General features: G+C 37.9%; 1 protein-coding gene across 1 annotated transcript in view; it reads left to right on the top strand.

The window, feature by feature from the left end:
* The window catches only part of LOC129746387 (centrosomal protein of 83 kDa), a 59,453-nt gene extending 43,786 nt beyond the window's left edge, over window positions 1-15,667 (top strand). The window contains exons 2-5 of the mRNA XM_055740023.1: window positions 12,336-12,478; window positions 12,550-14,835; window positions 14,898-15,044; window positions 15,106-15,667. Coding sequence (XP_055595998.1) covers window positions 12,336-12,478; window positions 12,550-14,835; window positions 14,898-15,044; window positions 15,106-15,360 — 2,831 coding nt within the window. The 3' untranslated portion in view covers window positions 15,361-15,667. The remainder of the gene's footprint in view (window positions 1-12,335; window positions 12,479-12,549; window positions 14,836-14,897; window positions 15,045-15,105) is intronic.
* The last annotated feature ends 6,832 nt before the right edge of the window (window positions 15,668-22,499 follow it).

The raw sequence follows: 22,499 nt of genomic DNA, 5'->3' as shown, positions 1-22,499 counted from the left end.
TTGAATCTACTGAAAACGGGTTTTGTTTATTTTGTCTTTTATACCCTTTTCTCATGTTGGAGCTGATTTGATGAAAAATCCCGTTTGAGACGACAGGAAATCCTTTATGGTTGGTGTGATACTGATTGAAAATTCACATTTTCGGCACATTTTACCCAATTCGCACAATTTTTTCTTCTCAGAGCTCATTTCTCTCTCGTTTTGACTCAAATTCAGTAATTTTCCCGTGCATTTGTGCTTCGCTAAATACATCAATTGAAATCATATCATTTGTTCCACAATTAGAATTGCAATTCCACGGTTAGAGATAGCTCATAAACAGTTAAAAATGTGTTATTTCTCGTAGTTTGAAGTGAATTGTGAGTGATTTGCATATGACAATTCTAAAATATTGAATTTGTCAAACTCTCAAATAGTTTACTATAACGGTATGGCCTAAGTTCTGATTTCGCAAATCAAGCAAATTTTCGATACCGAACAAAAACTGAACTAAGACATTTCTACACCGAGACATCTACACCGATTTGAAACACCAAACAAAGACGCGTGTTGAACAAGAAAATATCAACCCGAGAAAAGTCGTTGCAGCTTGCATCTTACCCTATTTTTTTCTAATGAAGAATGTCGTTTTGGCACCCTCACAAGAAAAATGAAAAGGGACACAGAAAGCAGCGGGACTCTCTTATCGTCAACAACTGTCGATGGGCCCCGCTGCTGTGAGCGCAACCGCACGCGACCTACACGTCCTATACAGGATACAGAGAACAAAATTGAAATTGTTGAACATTATGCTACATTTGATCAAAGAAATAGCTCCTTGGAATTGTCGGGGCCATACCCAGACTGAATCAGCAGACGGACAAAGAAAGGAGTTTGTTTGGACAGATGCGTGTGCCCTATGTAATGAGTCAGTTCAATGTGCTTATCTTTGAGGCTCGGATTTTTTTTCTGTCATAGTTCATCAATTTTAAGAACCAGAAGGCAGATGCACGTCTTGACTCCTGGCGTGAATTGTTGTCCTTTAATATTTTTTTTATTCATTTTTCAAACTCGAATCCCACGGGACTAACTCTTCGATTCGACTCGGATAATCAAAGCCGTATACATTTGTGTGACGAGCGGAAGGAGAAAACGATTAAAAATTAGTTTCTAATGAAAGATGAACGTTCAACTTTCACATACCTATAGAAGAGCCGTACCGGAAATTACCAAAGCCAAACGTTGAAAAAATGAATCCCTCACTTTTTTTTCGTTTGGTCCCATTCAAAATATGATTAATCGTTCCCTTGGCAGCAATTCGAGAGACATCTTACCGGGTGCATTGAAAGTGAGTGACCCTACGGAGGAAGTTATGGTTGAACGCCCACACTACCTCGCCAGGTTATGACCGAAGCAGAAGGGTCAAACGGTTGAGGTCCGTAGAAATTAAAACCAAAAAGTACCTATTCCTATGTTTTTAAAGAAGGGCCAAAGGGTCGGTTGAAGTTTCCTGCACTAATTAGAAAAATCATGCAAGAAGGAGCGACCTGCGTGTGTGGACGAAATTCGGTAGGGAGAACACCACGAGACAAAGAACCGTTCCTGTTACGGTTGGTTGATTTTTTCCAATTCAAGAAACACCTTTCGCCATGTCTGTGTTTTCCTACTGGCCGCTAAAGAATGTTGCCTGTGTAACGACAATTTTCATTAAACGCGTTTGGATTGAAATGGAAAAACGTTGGCACATGTCGCACGGTTTAAGCGCACGCTGCTTCTGGTTCGTACTGATAAGATCTATATATTTTCAACCTTCCCCACGAGGAAGCTATGCATTGCAGTTGATTCACGATACCCGTATGAAAGGTGCACGCTTTCCGAAAATCATAACTCTCGCATATGTATGTGACTTTAATAATATTCAAAGAGGAGAACCAACTTCCTGTATGATTTCCTCATAGAAGAATGTAAACATGCGGTCACAAATTCAAATTTAACCTGATTTGAGCTATTTAAAACTAAAGAAAAGCGCTATATTGCAGTAATAATTTGTACAGTATGACCCATAAAAATACGAAAATCTGCAATCATGGCTCAAAAACACTTCTCTTGATGTTAACATAATTAAAAAACCTTTTTATTCATTCAGGCATGTAGATAAACATACTGGGAAAAAATCAATCGATATGTCAACTTTCGTTCTGAACTACTCTCTCCAAGCGAATCGGGAGCATACCTTCGCAATATAAGCCCTCTGACATTGAATCCCAGTCTTCAGAGATGGAAGCCTTCAGAGAATAGACACATAGATGAGAGGATCCACAGGTCCTCGCTTGAACATACGCCACATCAAATAGTTGGTGGAGTTCAAATAAGAACTGCTCGGAGGCCAAAGATCCATCGGTTAAAATTTCATATTTTCCTCCAACCTGGTTTGAGTTCGTTCCGAGGTACGACATGGGCTCCATTTTGTTGGAAAAAGAAGCATTTTCGGTTTCGCCAAGTTTTCCCGATTTCACGGAAGCACCTGATTCTTCAAAATGTTAATGTGGACTTCAATACTAACTTTTACTCTAGCTTTTATGAAAATATGAAGCATCTTCAATCCATTCGAAGCAACACATTTTCTGGAACATCCTTAGCCTTCATGAGTGAAAAATACCGATCCATGCGTTAATTGGACAACAGATCAATAGAACAAAGTTTCTCGTCTGAGAACACGACGCCTTGGTCTCGAGAACCAGAACTATCTCCACCGGCTACAGCGTAATTTTAAGACCAACCCGAGATCTTTCTCAAAGGACGTCAAAAACCAGCGGAAAGAATCCGGGCTTCCGTCTCAAATGTTTTTGAACGGTCATACAGCGAACACCGATTTTTAAATATGCAATCTCTTTGCTGAGAAATTTTCTAGCTTTTTCACAACTGGGTCCATTTCCTCAGAGCAACTGGATATGGCTGTAGGAAATATCGCGCCTCTAGATTCTTCCTTAAACGGTATTCCCTTCGATGACGCAGCCATTTGAAAGGCGACAGCAAAGCTTCAAAATTCATCATCTACGTGTCCGGATGGGATACCAGCTATCTTCTCGAAACGTTTCATGCAAAATTTGCTGACTCTCATCAGACATATTTTTCGAGCTTCGCTGGACTTCGCAATCTTTCTCTCGCTCTAGAAAGAAGCTTACATGTTCCCTGTTTACAAAAAAGGAGATAAGAGAGATAGGAATAACTACCGCGGAATATCAGCTCTGTGTTCGATAGCCAAACTGTTGGAATTGGTTGTTATGGATTCGATTTTCTCGTCCCAAAAGCAATACTTTTCCAACGACCAGCACAGATTTTTGCCAGAACGATCCACGACAACAAATTTGCTGACTTTTACATCGTTCGTGCAAGATAGCTTCACCATGAAGTCCCAAACTGACGCCATCTATACTGATCTGTCTGCTGCTTTCGATAAAAGTTAATCACGATATTTCTGTTGCTAAACTCGGACGCTTAGGATTCGGCTACTGGACTGGTTTCGAAGCTATTTAACGGGACGAAAGTTATCAGTGCAAACTGGAAATTACTTTTCAAGACAATTCTCCGCTTGTTCAGGTGTGCCCCAGGGAAGCCACTTGGGACCGATAATGTTTGTCATCTATTTAAACGATGTTCTCATTCTCTTGGACGGCCCAAAACTTGCGTATGCCAACGACCTTAAACTTTTCCACACCATAAATGGCCAAGACGATATCGGTCTCTTGCAAAGGCAGTTCAACACCTTCGCTCACTGGTGTGACACCATCTGTTTGCCTCTGAACCACAGCAAATATGCGGTTATTTCTTTTTCTCGCAAGCGGAACCCTCTTCACGCAGAGTACACTCTCGGGAACGCAACCTTCGCCTGGGTGGACCACATCAACGATCTGGGCGTTATCCTAGACCATCGACTGGAGTTTAAGACTCATACGAATTACATCGTCGATAAAGCGTCTAGAAGTCTTGGCTTCTTATTTCGCGTAACAAAAGAGTTTAAAGATGTGTATTGCCTCTAAAGTCTGTATTGTAGCATAGTTCGCACAACGCTTGAATATAAATCTGCAGTTTGGTGCCCATTTTACCAGAACGGAGCTGAACGAATAGAGGCTATCCAGCGGCGTTTCATACGGTATGCCCTGCAACACTTGAACTGGTTAGATCCGTTTCGTTTACCCAGTAACGAAAACCGTTTCCACCTAATTGAATTAGACACGCTTCAAATTCGACGTAACGCTGCACGTGCTTTAGTAGTAGCGCATCTCCTTGCGCCGAGGATTGACTCTCCCTGGAGGCTATTTCCCTTAGTGTGCGACCCCGAGAATTAAGGAAGAGAATTAATTTGGAGAACTTTTAACCCCTTCGCCGAGTACTTCGACTTCGACGTTTCAAGGGCTACTTTCCGAAGAAAAAATTTGAGGGTTTCGAGAACTTTGTAGATTTTTTTGACTAGATTTAACTATTTTTAACTCATTATTTTATTAAGTTATCATTAGGATCAACATGTGATCCATTGATGTTTCTAAACAAATAAATATGATGCATTTGAGTCATCTTTGACCAATCGTAGCATGGAAGAATTCGAGATATGCGCTTCTTTAGTCAGCTTCCAGATTGTCTTACTGGATTCCGCTTCACTTTCGTCTTGACCGATTTTGCCACTTTTATGTTGCGTGAAGGCCCTCTACTTTCGGCTTTCGTGGAATTTGTCAATCAAGAAGAGAAAGTTTCACGCGGTTAACTGTCGCTAGATGGCATGCTACAGTTGCCGTAATTTGCTAGTGAGATTTTTGGGCCAGAAACAAACAAGTGACCTCGGATCAATTCAAGACGCTGATCTTTATCCGAGGCCTCCAATCGTCGAAGGATTCCGATATCCGCACCAGACTACTTTCCAAGCTGGAATCGGATGAAGGAGACTGGAAGTTGGAAACGCCCAGATCCTTCGAACATTGAAGCCATCGCCCGAATGCCAGCACCAACAGACGTCTCATCCCTTTGCTCCTTTCTTGGTGCGGTCAATTTCTACGCGCTACCCGAGCAGACTTTTATGGCAAAATTATAGCAAATTTTGCTATCACGCCCTGAGAGCCAAACTTGCTCTCATTTTGCTTGACATAATGTGGTACACAGCAAAAATGAGAGCACAAATTTCCATACATGGTTAGCAAAGTGATGCCTAATTTTGCTAAAACTGAGAGTTCAATTACACCTCGATTTCTGAGAGCTTAGAAAGCATAATCATGCCAATTTTAGGCATCAAATAAATTTCTTTTATAGCAAAATTTGGCGTCAATATGCTTTCAAACTCAAACTTTTGAAAAACGACGTAGTACGTTCACGTATGAAAATTTGGTTCTCATTTTTTGCTGTGTATCACCTTAGCCAATCAAAATGAGCGAAAATTTGATGCATAAGGCGTGATAGCAAAAAATTTCTGATAGCGTTTTATCGTAAAAGTATGCTCGGGATGGGACTCCCCAGGCAGTAAACGTTTGAAATTATACTAATCATCTAAGAACCTTTGTACAGACATCGCGTGCAAATATAGGTACACGAAAGTAAACAATTTTTGTTTAACGTAGTCTAAAATGCTTGAATTGTCTTCACAAAGGCGCTTCTATAGTAAACCCTAAAGAGACTACATACAAAGAGGCGCAGTCTGATCCCTTTTGAAATAATAATCTTGCAACCTGGCTGTGGGCTGCATTTAAGACTGCTTGGTTTTGCTCGATTGGAATGACACTGACAAAAAATCGAAAATTCCAACCGTGACATTTCGTCTCTTTGTTTACTAAAGGCTCGTTAGTAAACCCGAGCAGACTTTTATGGCAAAATTATACCTAAGGGATGAAAATTCCGGAAAAAAATAACTGAAATCACCTATATTGGGATGAATAATCCCCTCTGAAAAAACGCCTGTATTTATGCAATTATAAGGAAATACTCTAGCTATAATATGAGGTAAATGTTTAAACCTTTTAAAAATCGCCTTTACTTATGCAACGTGTATAACGTTTATCATGTCGGTTATTTTTTTACGAATGTTTGGTTTTAATTTCATAAGCAACTTTTATAGAAGTTCACAAAGTTCGATCTGACCTAGAGTGAAGTTCGCTTTCGCTGATCATAGTTGAAAATAAAACAAATAAAAATAAATTTTAATTATGTGCAATTCCATGTAAATACTTGAAAAAAATTATTTTAATTCATGATTCTGAAAAAATCTGATCTTACTTACAGATTTACTTCTGTAAACACATTCAGGTTTTTTCTTATCAAAATTTAAGAATTTAATTTTAAACTGTCTAGATTTGAAATTCTAATTTAGATTTCCAAGGAAAAAGAGTAGATTGGGCTTTAAGATAATAATTCAGCCAGATTTCATTTTCTTAATTAGTTAAAATACTTCTGGTCATACTTTAAGTTTTTTAAAGATTCATATTTCAAAATTAGTTCAGATCTGAAATGTCAAATCAATTTAGGTTCAAATAATCGACCAACCAAGAATACAACACACAATAACCGGATTTAAAAATTTAATCTTTGAGCCTTCACCGGAATCATCAATTCCTTCACCGGAATCTATCAGCAGGAATTCGAAAATCTGGTAAAAATACCATTAAATGTTTTCTTTCAAATCGATTTTCAATTAAATTAAAAAAAGAACTTACCAAACGCTCCCGGTTCTACCTCTGCCCTGGTTTTCTATACCAACAAAGCTACCGAAGCTAGTAAAATTAGTCAACCTGCAAATGAAGGAAACATAAAATAAAAATAATAATGAACAATTTTAAGATTTTTTACCACTTCGTTATTCGGCCATGATTCGGTTTTGTGGTACTGATCAACCGGGGCCAGTTCCTTCACGAATCCACCAATTCATGTTATCCACCTACCACAGTCCCAGAAGCAGCTTATATCTTTGTGGCTCGTTGAAATTTACTGGCTGGCGACGTTCATCAATTCTTAGTTCGCGGTGGTCAAACTCTGAAACTGAAATTTGCAATAATTAACAAACATTGTATATTTTTGACTCCCCCAAATGCTTACTTTTTCAGACACCTTCCCACCTCCACGACAATGCAACCTACCAGCCGGGTGCTGGAATCTCTTCATGAAACCAAACAAAACCATGTTCCAACTGTTTCAAGTATATTCCAGGGAGATGGTCGAGTTTGATTTTCGTTTAATCAACTGATCTTCTGGAAGTGGAGGTACCCTGCTGTCTATCATTTTCAGGACCACTTGGTTAGATTGGTGGTCTGAAATCCTCCTCGCCGGAAGCCAAGCAAACCGTTTTTGCTGAGCCATTGTTTCCGAAAGCATTACAAGATTCCGCGCGTTGTCGGCTGCTATTTTGACTTGTGAGTTGCCTTTCGACTGAGGGTTTTCGTCGGAGGAGCAAACTATCTTCTTCCTCTTAGCTGTAATAAAGTATTTCAAGTTTAATATTCCTATTTTCATCGGTTCAAAAGCACTTACTGAACGAAATCTTTTATTCTGGATTCCAGTCTGTGGCAACGAAAACAAACAATTCCCGACTGACTGAATGAACACGCAAAAAATAAAACAGTCAAAACGACCATGGTTTGAGCACATGCTAACCGCACTCAATGAGGTATACTTTTACTAAGGTGGCGCAAAAGAACGCACACTATTGCACGTAGGAGAGAAAAAGGAAAATAAACATAAACAAAGCCTACGTCGCGACGCGTCGTTGTCAGGGAGCTCAATTTATTCTAGGCAAAATGCGTCGCGAAAATGGTCGGTAGTGACGTCACTTCTGTCATGGTAACATGTTTTCGAGGAAAAAACTTTACTACTACCTTTGCAACGTTTCTTTCTAATCACCTCTCTTTCCACCACATTGAACCACACTGTCTAATAGTTTGAGTCCATGCTACTGTAAATACTAAATTCAGTAGCAATGGGTTTTTTTTACGCAAATTAAGCAAAAGTCATGACAATTTGGGGAAGTGCTAACTCGGCAGTAAAACAAATTTTTTGCTAACGGAAAGTAAAAGCAAATTTTTTCTAAGTGGAACCTCGAAAGTTTTGTGTGATAACTTTCACACTAAAGCTGTTTGCTTCCAAATTCAGAATTCAACAAAGGCAGGTATTATGATTGCTGTTGTAAATCGGCCGACTATTTTTATAGATCTATATACATTTATTAAAAGGAACAGTTTTTCTCACTGCTTAGGTGGATCGTATTCGTAGTGAGAAAATATGCATGGATTTTATCCAAATTTAAAACATAAAATCAACTGTTTTATGTTCGATTTATTAAGCGTTCACTGGCCATACATCTTTTTTTAACGGAATCAGATGTAGCTTCTTTTAGAATATAGGTTCTCGTCGTAGAACAATTTTTAAGCATTTATTATAGGATGTTTAAAATGTTTCCGAGTTCTTCTTTTTACTATCGTAAAACTGATTTCGAAGAAATGAGAAATTTTGCGAAAATTTAGTACATCAACAAAACTCTCATCAACAACATAATAAAACTCGGCTTATATATTGTAAGATTTCTATAACATTATAATTTAAATATTTGAATTAACATATCCGAAGAAAACTGTAATACTGCAATAGAAAAGTTGCTAAACTTCAAGATAAAAATAAAATTTAATCCCAAACTTTGATTTATTTCAAACAATTTTTTAAATACTTCTTTAACCAAATTTTCAATAAAATTTCTGATAACATAACAGGGCGTCAGATTAAGTGATTTCGCTGATATTCATAAATGTTTAGAACACAATGTTAGAACCAAATTTAAGTACCAAATGTTTATCTTTTAGTGACATTCAGCTTTATGATAATGATAATGGTTAAGCCTAAAAATGGTATTTTTATTTCTATTTCAATTCTTAAATGCAACTCAGATTTTTATTGTTGGTATCAAAGAAAACTTGGTTATGATTAAAACAAAAAAAAGAAGTCAAATTTTGCAATTAAGAAAATTTTATATCAAAGGATGCTACCACTTAGGTCTCAGATTTGTACTTTAAAAAACTGAAAGCTAATTCACATCTGGTTTTGAAATAAAAAAATCACCATAAGATAATGCTAACAGCTTGCTGTTGTGTAGCTTCAGCATGCAATTGTCTAAAAAAAATGTTGACGCCTTATTTATGCCCAAGTTTGCTATCATAATAAAGTCAACAGCAAATGCTGCTCTCATTTTGCTGCTGACAGCTCATTCTGGTCTCAGCAAGCTATTGAACGAAATTTTTTGACGCCTAAATGATGCCTAATTTTGCTTTCACACAAAAGTCAACAGCAAATGTTGCTCTCATTTTGCTGTTGACAGCTCATTTTGGTCTAAGTTTGCTAGCGTTTTGGCCATCAAAGTCTGCTCGGGTATGCACCAACTTAAACGCCCTCTTGACGCACTATTGAAGAAGGACGTCAAGTTTTTCTGGTCTCAAGAATGACAACAAGCTTTCGAGAAATTCAAGACGAATGCAGCAATCAGATTTGCTGTTTCCCCTTTACGATCCGAGCTTGGACATCATTGTTGCTGCTGATGCGTCGAAATCCGGAATTGTTACCGTCATTATGCATCGATTTCCGGATGGTTCTCTCAAGGCAATAGCTCATGCTTCCCGAACGCTTACGTCAGCTGAGGTCGGGTACAGTCAGATCAAAAGGAAGGACTCAGCCTTGTTTCTTTCATCGCATGCTGTTCGGTCGACGGTTCACTTTGCAGACGGATCACCAGCCCCTGCTCCGAATTTTTGGTTCCAAAAAGGCATTCCACTACATACAGCGAATCGTCTCCAACGTTGGGCACTCTCTCCTGTGCTATGATATTGACATCCAGTACATATCCACCAATCAATTCGGATATGCAGACATTCTATCCCGTCTGATCTGTAGCCACACCAAGCCGGATGAAGATTCCATAATCGCATCCCTCCAACAACGTGCTCCTGGACTCCTGGCATGGCCGGCGAAAGCTGATTCGCTCCCATGTCAATCAATTGAAACCTCGGCTCAACGGTATTCAAGACACCACCAATCCAAGCTCTCCACTAAATATTTTTGTGGACATGTTTGGTCTATCATCTCAATACGTTGCTTCAACATCGAATTGCACTACTAAAAAGACTGATATCCTTTTCAACAAAATCCACCCTGTTGTCTAGATACCACTGTACACTCTTTGCTGTAGTGGCAGCTGTCAATTCTGGCCAAAACTTTATTGGTACTTTGTGAGATCTAATGTACGGAAGAATACGTTCTCTCAGGCACTCCTCCTTGTAAATTTTGAGTCCATGGTTCGGGGTTTTTCGTTTGCAGCTGCAAATACCTTGCCAGATCAAACACTTTCTTGCAAACTTATCGGCAGAAACAAATTTGAACTTGCCGGGGACATCACTCCGACCAGAGGCTTTATAAAATATTTGGCCAGGAAGCAGCAGGTACGTTTCGTCATCCATGAGGATGCATCTTCGTACTTCGTTAGAACCTTGTTGTATAACTTCTGGACACGTCCTTTGGCTGCTATATTCTGCTTCAATGTCCGGTTTGGTTGCTTACTGGCCCGATGAGATCATATTCCTTCGCGCAGAGGAATCTTTCTAACGGTGCACCGGTAGGCATTGAATTTCTTGGCGATGTCGTAGTCCGACTGCTCTGCCTTGATCGTCCTCAACACCTTCAAATGCAGTTTCCGATCCTTAGTTCCGCTATGACGCGTGGTATGAACCTGCCAATCGATAATATGCATCTCACGGAAACGTTTGAGAACGATTTGACCATTTTCAACGATTTCGCGATTCTTGAACCTGACTACGTCGGATTTTTGACGTGAGTGTCCAAAATTAATTTTCGCTTCCATCCACACACTTAATCTTTTCTCCTGTGGTCGGGAAAATTTTGCCCTGTATTTTCAACAGCTGAAATTACAGGACGATTTCAGGACACAAAAACAGCTCAGGAAAACAACTGTCAAATGCACCTGTAGGTGCGAAACAGTATTATCCTGTAATTTGCAGGGAGTTTAGCAAAACTCCTGTAAGTTCGAAAGGATTTTCCCCTGTGATTTTAAATGAATTCTGCTATCCTCTCCCCTTTCTCTTTTAATTTTTAAATTCAACCAAATCGGTTAAATAAAAGAAACGTTCATAGCGTTCAGAACAACATGAATTTATTTTCATTAGATAAATAAAAAAAGCACTTTTTCTCGCAAAGTAAACACATTTTCACCATCACAATTTACACCACACATTCGAAACAGGTGATCTGTTAATAAAAAAAAAAACAAATTAAATTATTTTCAATGAAGCACTGGATGGCAGTGAAACTTACCGATGCTTTATGCGAATTTGGTTTTTGAATCCTTGCGTTTCGTGGTCATGTCAGCTAACTGATGCAAGTCGAACCGGCCAAACACGAACCAAACCGGGACAAACGGCTCGTCCAAAAATAAGTCATCAAACTATCTATGGGTTCCATCACGAGTTTTGCTGGAATCGGGCAGGCATCAACTTCATTTGAAATAAACAAAACGAACTCAATCGAAATTATTTTCTCTTTGCGCGAATAGCGTCCGCCGAACAATACGAACAATAAAAAACGGCAACCGTAAAATGGATTAAGGGTTGAAAATTATACGCGGTTAAAATTTTCTGCAGTGGCGGAAAAGAGAAAGGAGATTTGACAACCAATATGTTTAACGTGATTCAGGAAAACACTGTCCTGAATTAATGGCGTTTGTTGGAGTTCCTGTGGGCACGTAGAAGTTTCATCAAAAATCACAGGAACAATGATGTGTCGCGTGAATCGGGTGGATGTTCATTCGAATTTCGGGAAAATTAAACCATTCCCCTGTGATTCGAAGAATCAATATCCCGAGGGGAATATTTGCAAACTTAGTGTGCACGAGTAACTTTTTTGAAAAAAACGATTCGTAATGAAATTTTCAGCGACCACTAGGAGCGCTGTGGTATAATATACAGTGCGTCCAGATTTAAACTTTAAATTGATTAATGATTAACAAACATAACTAACGGTTATTAAATTCTTTATGAAAACAATATTTTAATGTGTTGAGTTTAACATATCGTAATTGCTATCGTAATTGCAATTTTTGAAAATAGAACAGATGAAATTATGCAAAATTTCACTGAGTATGATTCAGTGAACATTGCTCACAGAGTTAAATTAAAACTAAAAAACTATAGTTTCCAACCTACTTCATGTTGATGATTTTCAAGAAAAGATAAAGTTTGATTGTTATGAACAAATTACATCTTTCAAATTTATATTACATTCGTAATCATATCTTAAACATTACACTTTTTTTTCTTTTTCACTTTCAGTCGTCACCTCTCCTTCGCCATTCGTGGAACCGAAGGAGAAGGATTGCACCAAAAAATCGAAGAAAGAGGAGAAGATCAAATCGGGCAGCATGGACGCCGAATCGATCAAGACCACCAAAAGTGCGCTCAGCCTTTTCCGAACGGTAAGATGCAAGTTTTTTCTTATTTAAAATTATCATCACTCTCTTATAATTGTATTATTTATCGAACACAGCCCTCACTGCCAAAGCGCCTCAAGTTTAAGCACATCTCCGATCTAACGCCGAAGAAATCCTCCAACAAGGAACCGGTCATCAGCGAAAAGATGCGTCCGCTAGATCTGGAACTGGACGCCAAACCACTGGAAAAGGGTGTCGATTGCCCATCGGCGACAAGCTCCTCCAGTAAGGTGCCGGCAATCGTCCAGCTGTATAACAAGATCGATGTCAACAAGGAAGCGCTGCAACGCGCCCGGGAGGAAAACGAGGAGCTGAAGGCCAAGGTACAGGAACTGCTAGCCGAGAAGCGGCAGGCCGAAGTTGAGAGATGCAATGTTTTGGCTGAGCGAGAACATCAGATCATGCTGCTGGAACGCGAGCTGACCAGTATTAGCAAGGCTGATGAACTGTTACAAAGCATTGCTGAGGGATGCTTGGAGAAGGTTAAGGAAAATGAGGAAGTAGTGAAGGTGCTACATAGAGATTATGAGCGTCAGTTGAACGAAGTGCACGATGCGAAGACAGAGCTGGAGATGAGATACGAAGAGCTGGAGATGCGTTACTACAGTTTGCAAGATGAGTATCATGTTTCGGAGGGAGAGAATTATTTGTTGAATGAGGAGTTGCTGGAAGTTAAGGATATTCTGGAGGCGTATGATATGCAACTGCAACGTAAGGTGGATGATATCAAAGAGATGGAACGAAGCTTGGAACAGCTGATCAAGGAAGGTAAAGACTTGAAAGAGCAGGTCAACTATTTCAAGTCGCAGGCGGAGGAAGATATGATGCGTTACGTTGAAGAAAGCCGCTCTACGATCCATGATATGGATAGGCTAAAGAAGGAGAACGAGAAGCTTTTAGCCCAGCTGACCGAGAAGAATACCATTGTGGAAGGTATGCAAGAGGAGCTGAATGAAAATCAGTTCGAAATGGATGAAATACGAGATGAACTCCGGAATGAGTTCAACCAAGAGTTGAGCGCTGTTATCAAGAAGTACGAACAACAGCTGGCAACTATGACGGAAGTCAACGAGATGAAGATTAAGGAATGCGATTCAATTTTCGTGCTGGAAAAGTCAAAATTAATCAAGGAACATTCGGATAAAATCAAGAAAATGGAAAAGGAGCATCTGAACGAGATTGAGCGCATTGGAGAACAAGCTGAAGAGAAAATTAGAATTTCCGAAGTCCAATGCGAGGAAAGAATGAAAGCACTTGAGATGTCTATCCAGAGTTCGATCAACAATGCCTTGGCTAATGAAAAGGTTTTGTGGAAGAAAGAGCTAGATAAATGTCAGAAGATTGCTGAAACTGAGATAATGCAGTGTGAGTTTGAAAAACGTGATTTAAGGGCTCTGTGGGAAGCTTCCAACGAAGTTATCAAAGAGCACGAGAATAAAATCGCTGAACTAGAGAGAAGACTCCTAGTTGAAATGGGAGGAAGTACCAAAACGAAAGAGGAATACGAACGAGAACTCAAAGACGCAACCAAAGAAAATACCAAACTACAAACAGAAAAATATAACTATCAGTTGACGTTGAATAACACTCGCTCGACAGTTAACATTTTAATGGAAAGACTCAAAAAATCGGACGGAGACGTTGAAATGCTCAAATCCGAACTTGATTCCATTTCAAAGAGCAAGGCAGAAATTGAAACAGAGAACAATAAACTGCGGGAGGAACTTGAGGAGTACAAACGAGTTCTGACGGCACTTCGGCTTTCGTCTAGTCAGTTGGAAAAAGAAATGCGCGAAAAGGAAGAAATTTTCGAAAAGATTATGACATCGGAAGAGGATGCTATTCTGACCGTTTCACAAATCGGCAAACTTTTCAACGAAAAGATGGAGGAAAGCATATCACGCTATCTGGATATGTACGATGAGCTCAAGAAGAAGTACGACGCTCGGGAAGCTTACATCCAAGACATGAAGACACTGTTGGACGAATTCGCTACCGGCATTGAGCTGGCGCGCATCGAACTAGACACCAAGGACAAGAAAATCTTCGAACTGGAGAATGAGAACAAAGACATTAAGCTGGAGAATATGACCTTCCGCTTCAAATGTGAACAATTTGAAAAGTATCAAAGCGAAACTCATCACTCGCAATCGTCGCCCGAAATCCCTACCAAAGATGATGACCACATTGTTTCGAATCTTCTCATCGAAAATATCATCAACCAATTGGAGAAGGAGAGCGAAAGCAAAACCCTGTCCAGCGATCACATCGAATTGTTCCAGGAAGTCATTGAATTCCCGGGTGCTACCGATGACTCGAAGGTGAAGGACTTGAATGAAAAGGTACTAAACGATAGTTATATCATGACGATAATTTTTCTAATGTAATATTTTATTTTCAACAGCTAAAGGAAACCGAAGAGAAGCTACGAATTGTCGAGCAATTCTCCAAGGAAACCTCAGACAAGTACACTGAACTTTTGGAAAACCAGAACAACCGACAGAAGGTGAAGAACATCGAAAACAACAAAGATCAACAGCAGTTGAAAGCGGTAAAAAATTTTAATTATAAATCAAATTTAAAAAAAAAATTAATTTTTTTTCTCTATCCAGAAAATTGCCAAACTGCAGGAGATCAACAAAAAGCAGGAGAATACCATCCAGGGTCTGCAGCAGCAGCTGTCCAGCTACGATTCACCCCAGAAGCTAAACATGTCCGGCAAGCTGTACGGCATCGGTAGTCCGAAGACTCCCAAGAAGCTGATCGCTTCCCCGTATCCGGGCAAAGAAAATCGCTCACCGGCTCCCGGAGTAAATACGGCGGTTTACAGTCCCAGGGCAAATGCACTTCGACCACGGAACAATTAGGCTCGGACATTTGTTGGTCTAAAAAATAGTTTAAATTTCTGAAGCGGATTTATATTCAAAGAAATTTCTTCATGTAGTTGATTATGATTGGAATCTAATATTTATTCTAAAAAAAAGCCTAAAAACTAAGCCATTGGGAACAATGAAAGACCAAAAGTGATAGCAAATTCGATGCACATGGCAAATTAATAATTGTAATGAAAAGAAAATACACATACAAACATACTTTTATGCACACCATTAAGACATGCACCCAGAGAAAATAGTCAAATATGAACTAAATTATAATAAACATAATAAAAAACTACACCAAAACTCTTGTAACTGTGAAATCCTCATAGAATCCACGTTTAGAATGTTCCACGCCTAGAAGGTATTTCTTACGTATTCCGAAAGTTTCATGAAATTGGATCAAAAACTATTTTACTTTTTCGATACTTGACGAAAAATCTCTAGAGTTTTGCCTTGAATATTTGTCTTTCTTAACCGTGTAGGCATCCGAAAAATTTAACACGCACAAATAAGATCACAAAACCATACAGAGTTGAGTGTCTATTACGCGTCGTGAAAAACGTGATATCAATTTTTCCCGCTATTTATGACTCAGACGTAAGCCATTGTCAGCACGTTTCGTTTACATACCATTTCAAGTATAGAGCTAGTGATAACAATTGGTAAATGTAAAATGTAGTCTTCTTTTTTCCTTCTTGTCATAGAAGGATAGAAGAGCATTAGAAATTTCATGTGATCACTTAGAGAACATTTCTTAGAATCTTCTGACATTTTAAAAAAAATATATGTAAGGGGGATGAAGAGACTGGATCCCATTTTTATCATATCTTTTGAGACAAATTCAGCAACTCGTCGTCTTTTACAATATCTGACAGCATGTTGTTCCAAATTTCTATGTTATTATTGGAATAATAAAGAAATGCCAAGAAATATGTCGTTCGGGGAGCTATCTTTATTTTTGGCAATTTATTCAACACTATTCAAAATAATAATCTTTCGCTTAGATAGAAAATTACTCAAACATTCATTTTGGGCAACACAAATTACAATATTTCAGTAACATGGCGTTCCGAAAACTAAATTATTATCAAAATTAAAATTTCATATAAACCAAAATTTAAATTAAATGCTGAAAATTAAGAACAAAAAATTTAAACAAAGTTTACACGTTTCATCAGAAATTTTAAGGATTTAAATCAAAATTTTTCTATCAAAAAAATCACCCTAGGTTTGGTTTAAATATCATATTTAAAATTGATCAGTTTTAATCTTTGATAACTGATCAACTGAACAACCTGCATAAGAAAAATACAGATTTTGAATTTTTTAACTATTCATCAGCTAATCAAGAATTCAGATCTTTTCTAAATATTTTAGTTCCCGAAATACAACGCTTTGAAAAAATCAAATTCTACTGGTTTTTAAAAAATTTAATGGATAAGATAACAACTTTTTCTGAAATCATTCAAGAAAATCTTTTCGAGTATATGAAAACCTATTTAAAAACTTTGTTGAAGACACAAAACGATTTGACTTATGCTTTAAAAAACTTCAAAGATTCCATTCGGTTAAAATATTCAAAATCGTCAAAATTCTCGAATTATGCAGAATTGGAAGAAATTGTCAAAAAGAAATCATTGAATACCTAACTATTTTCTTTTTTTTTTCTTAGCGGCCCGCCACACTCCCCCACACCAAGAAGCTCAAATGAGCCCCCTGGTAATGGACGCTAACTGTTCTCAGCATGTCTGACAGCAAAAGGAAAAACACAAACGCGAACAAAAATTTACTCATGCTGAGAACTTTAATAATATTGTTACTTAGTGCGAGGAGATGTTACGTTACAAAACTTAATTACAACATGAATCTCAGTGGAAATAATATTTTCTTTTAAGAGATCCATGTACATTTTTTGATATTAATTACTAAAATTTAATATGAAATACTACAAAAAATTTATTAAACTACATTTAATTATACTAAATGTACAGCTAAGAAAAATACAAGACAAATAATAAATAACTTCTGAATAGTGGTTGGATGTTCAACGGCTTAAATTTTCTTTGAAATAATGTATAAGTTTGGTTTTGAAACAGTTTCTATTCGTTGAATTTTTTATATCTTCAGGAAGAACGTTGAATTTGGTTGGACCAATAAAAGAAATTCGGCGTTGGCCACGAGAAGTTGAAGATGTGCTGCGTACTAAGTGATGAGAAAAGCGGGTGTTATGGATTCTAACTCCTGTTGTAAATCTCAGGCTTTGACTACTGTTCGAAGAGTGCAAATTATCAAATACATAAATTATTGTTTGTAAATCGCAAAGTTGATTTAGAGGTAATATATTGTGTGACCTGTTAGAATAGATTAGATTAGGGGAAGATTAAAGATAGTCTTTAGGCATCGGTTTTGTAGGGATTGTAGACGTGACAAAAGGGACAAAGATGCCCTTCCCCATATGGCGATCAAATAATATAAATGAGAATGTATGAAGGCAAAATAGAATTTTAGCAGAACGTGGCGTGGGACGAATGCTTTTCTTAGAAGTCAAAATAACTTGCGGTGTTCAGGAAACTTGATCATTTAATTTAAGCTTTTGTTTTCGAAAGCTTCGTTATGTTCACAAATTTATTTAATACATTTTTAAGCTTTTTTCAGAAGTTATCTCGAAACATGAACTGATAGAAAAAAATGCATATTTATTTGGGATCAGCGCCGGGGAAATACTCAAAATTGGCTCTTAAATTCATTGCATATAGGAAAAATGTTAATTTTGTTGCCTTGTACAATCGATTTTAAATTGCAAAGAATGATAATTCTTTTCTATTTTTACGGTGTTAAGGTGTATCAACATAAAGTGCAAACAATTTTTTTTATTAAGCTTAGAAGTCGCTATGTTCTTCGAAAAGTTTTCTCACTTTTCATAGATGATTTTCAAAATTATGATCGATTCGAAAAAGAAGATTTAAAAATATAAAAATAATTAAAACTTATTTATATTTTGAATCTCTGGCTCATCATAATTTTAATCCTCTAGATGAAAATTTTTCTTAAATAAATCTGAATATTTAAAAATAAAAATCTCATTTTTTCTTAAAAAATCAAAATGATTTATTATTAATATGATTTAAAAAGATTATAATTGTACCTACCATTAAAATAGGAATTTTCTGAATACAAATATTATGAAATTGAAAATACTTATTTATCAAATTAAGTTTATATTTTATTAAAAACCTTAAATGTGGACATAAAACATAAATAAAAAGTTTGAGATTGAAATTGATTTTTCGACGAATGTTATTTATCTGCAGAATATTTTTTTATGACATGCATTTTTTTTTTCATTACTTTAATTGATCGAAGTGAATGTTGGGGTTTATGGAGTCCCAAGTATTCAATATCTGCCACATGAATGTAACATTGTCGATACGTTAAATTAGGATTTCATTAATGAATTGTAAAGTTAAATCAGTTGCTTTGCAATTCTGAACTAGTGAACACTTTTTAAAAAAACTGCTTTTGAGGGCAAAACACCTTTTAAGGGTTTTTTAAGACAACATTTATTGCATTTTTTTCACTGACACAGAAGCAAACCTTAATTTTATAAACAAGCAAAATAGTCACCCGTGACGATGCATATAATGGAATGGGAATTCTAAATTTACTATAATAATTAGTTACGATTTGTCTATATCATATTTTATCGTATAATGAAAAGCCCTGAGTCCAAACTGTAGTGATATGGGATAAAACTAAAGTAAATTTTCTGATAATTTTGTAACATCTACTTTAAAACACCTTTCTGGGTTATGGTAGTTTCATTTAATTTTATTTGAAAAAATCGTCATGGGGGAGGTTAAATCCCTAACCCAGTCCCCCTCCCCCCACCCTCTTCGCACGGCCTTGAGTCTGTGCTGGCTTGGCCGGATTTGGCATCCTGCTGTTATGAAAAAAAGGCCATGGAGTGGTATGCCGCTAACTACATTCAGGTTGTATTGTGCCCCGACAGCTGCTCTTACCGGCCATGTCGAACAACTCGGCGATTTGCTGCAGCAGAAAGAGGGTCCTGGCGAGTGTGATCTCGTTCATTTTGCGGTACGGAACGGCAGCCTTGAGCAGAAAGTGTAATCTGCAAAAGCTCTGCAGTGTGCAGCGGCTGATGGACCTGTGAGTTATCAGCGCATACCGAATGGTGTCCTCGGTAGCAACTGATGTTGTGGCAGGAGTCATGAGGAAGATATCATCTGCTACGAGCACAGGCACATGCCCGATGTGCGGAAACATGCCAGAGAGGCCTCGATGTCCAGCTGGCAGCACCAGTGGGACAACTCGGAACGTGGCCGGTGGACCCATCGCTTCAAGATCTATCGTCGGATTTTGGATGGATCGGAGACGTGGAGAGGTGGATTTCTGCATGACACAGTTCTTGACTGGTCACGGATGTTTCATGCAGTACTACGTCGATTTGGACAGCACCAGTCTGTGTAGTTTGACTCCTTCGTTGAACCTGGCAGTTAAGCATACCAAGATAAGTAAAGTCTATTTGCGTATGCCAAAATGCCATTGCCATGGCCAAAATGTAGGATACCTCCACCGTTACCGTCGCGGAGTATCCGAGTTGAACGCGACCTTTGCTACGGAGACTGTGGGAATAAGACAAGACAAGAGTATTAACACGTCGTCGGCAGGTGAGTCCCTCGAGTCGGTGTAGGAGAGCGTTTTCGCAGGAATCATCCGGGTAGTTTCGTAAAGCCTCGAACGTGTGCTGTGCAGGCGCGGATAAGCTGCTCTCGATTCGGCACACGGACGAGCAAAGAGCCCCTCAAGCCAAAACAAGCAGAGCCAAGATCTTGAATCGTTAGAGGAGAGGTCTTTGATCTCTTGCAGTGGTCTCTAACAGATGCGGAGCGTACGATAGTCGTGCAAACTAAGCGAGCCTCGAGTTACGAGTAAAGGCCGGACCTCGAGTCGCCAGGGTAGAGGTCCTTAGTCTTGAATCGTTACAAGAGGCAGGGTATATATGTTGGAGTTTTATCTTTAAATTGATTAAGCCGATGAGCGCTTAAGCATGGACTTGGTCTCCTATCTCGGGTATAGCCTTCGATGCTGGTCCGGATGGGAATTATTACCAGAGGTCCAGGTGAACTTTTTGGCGTAGGGGTACATAGTATCTATAGAGTCGACCAATTGCACCCATGAACCCAGAGTAACAAACTGGTGGGACGCAGTGGCTCTCCGTGCCTTGGAATGGAATCCGTAAAAAGGATTTACCACCTGGGTGATCAACTAATAAAAAAAAGATAATGCCCTATATAGAATAAGAACCCTCCCAACACACCAGAACTTCTCCCAGTCCAAAAATATTGGACGATAGTTAAGCAAAAGCAGTTCAAAGCAAACTGGCGTTCTGCGCCGAAGAAAGTGGAAAGGTGACTGTACATAATCATATGGCAGGCGTCTAACGAAAGTCTCGCCAATTTGGAATAGGATAATAGGTCGACCAGAATCTTAGCAGATTGAACTTCAAAAAGAAAGATACTTTGATTTTTATAATAAACAAATCGATTTACATGCAATTCAGTTTGACCACTTATTCATCCGAACACCCTTTAGGCTGCTCATCTTAATTGGAAAAATGGGAAAAATGTCAATTCTAGAGTTTGTTTTGATTTGGTCGTATGAACCAATATAAACAAAACTGAGTTATTGGCTGCAAACGATTGAGAATCATGCGTTCTGTGTTTGATAAAAATTTGGCTAAGTTTGATCAATGAATAACTTTTACAAAATGATTTGAATTTAAGACGTATCCGAACTTTTTTATTTTCGAGTGCATATTGGTTTTTGCGACTTTTTGCATCACTGTTTTTTGCCGTGCATGCAAAAGGACGCTTCGTCGAGTTGGTTTTTGCGTCGTTTGTGCATCGCCGCGGAAATTGCTTTGGCAATTGATGGAACTTTACGGTCTAATACAAAAAATCAAAGAAAACTGCCTGCAGGAGTGATTTCAGTTGTATCTAATTCGGAATGGATGGCATAATTTATTGTTGGGTAAGTATTACAAAACTTTACTTTTGAAAGTGCAAAAAGCCATTTATCTGTTTCTTTTCCAGATACATCCAAAACAATTTGAAGCAATGGATAACTATCGCATTCTTCGAACGATCATCGGCGTTACAGGCATGGCCGTAGGAACGGGGGGGGTTTTGGGGGTTAAACCCCCCCCATGAGGGTCCAAAAAAGCAAGCGAGGTATTCTACTCTACATTCAAAATTTTAAATTCATAATCGAATTATGATAATAGATCAAAGTTGTTCAAAAATAAAAATCTAGATTAAAAACTAATGCCAAAACCTCAAAAACCTATCCCAAGTTCAAAATTCTGATACTGTTTTTCAAAATTTACTCACTTCTTCATAGAATAAATAGACAAATCTGGGTTGTTTTATTTAAAAAAAACCAGGCAAAATCCGGATATTTGATTTCAAAATTGTCGACCAAAATCCGGACAATATCCAGACAATTGTGGTCAAAAACTAGGAATTACTCATTAAAATCAATAAAAAAATAACTTGATTAAACATTTCATGATTATTATTTTGAAATTTGCCACACAATTTGTTTTTTAAAGTTTGATTTAAGAATGAGGATGAGAATAAACCCGGCAAAATCCGGGCTTTTCCAATGAAATCCAGGCAAACAGAATGAACCGAACTTTTTACTTAATTTTTTTTTAAATATCCGGGCGAACTCGGTTAATCGGGCAATCTGGCAACCTTATCATTGATACTCAGGTCTGAATATTAAATTTGAAATTAATCCAATTTTGAAGGTTCTGGTTCCATATTCTCATAACCAAAACTGTATTTCTACATATTTTCGAATTTCTGATTCTGTATCAACTTAAGGATTCTTGATTTTTTCAGTTCGAATAATCATTATTAATTAGGAATGAAAAGCTGCTTTGAAATCCTGGTTCAAATTTGGTTTTGCATTTCATATCAAATTTTAATCATGTTTTTCGAATATCATATGCATATTCAATATTTTGATAATAGTTTCCCGAGTATGATAAAAGTAATAATTTTGCTTTATATTGAAATTCGAAGTTCTTTAACTTTATTCTA

Source organism: Uranotaenia lowii, chromosome 2, assembly GCF_029784155.1.
Source record: "Uranotaenia lowii strain MFRU-FL chromosome 2, ASM2978415v1, whole genome shotgun sequence".
Classification (NCBI taxonomy): Eukaryota; Metazoa; Arthropoda; class Insecta; order Diptera; family Culicidae; genus Uranotaenia; species Uranotaenia lowii.
This window is presented reverse-complemented; position numbering and strand designations above follow the sequence as displayed.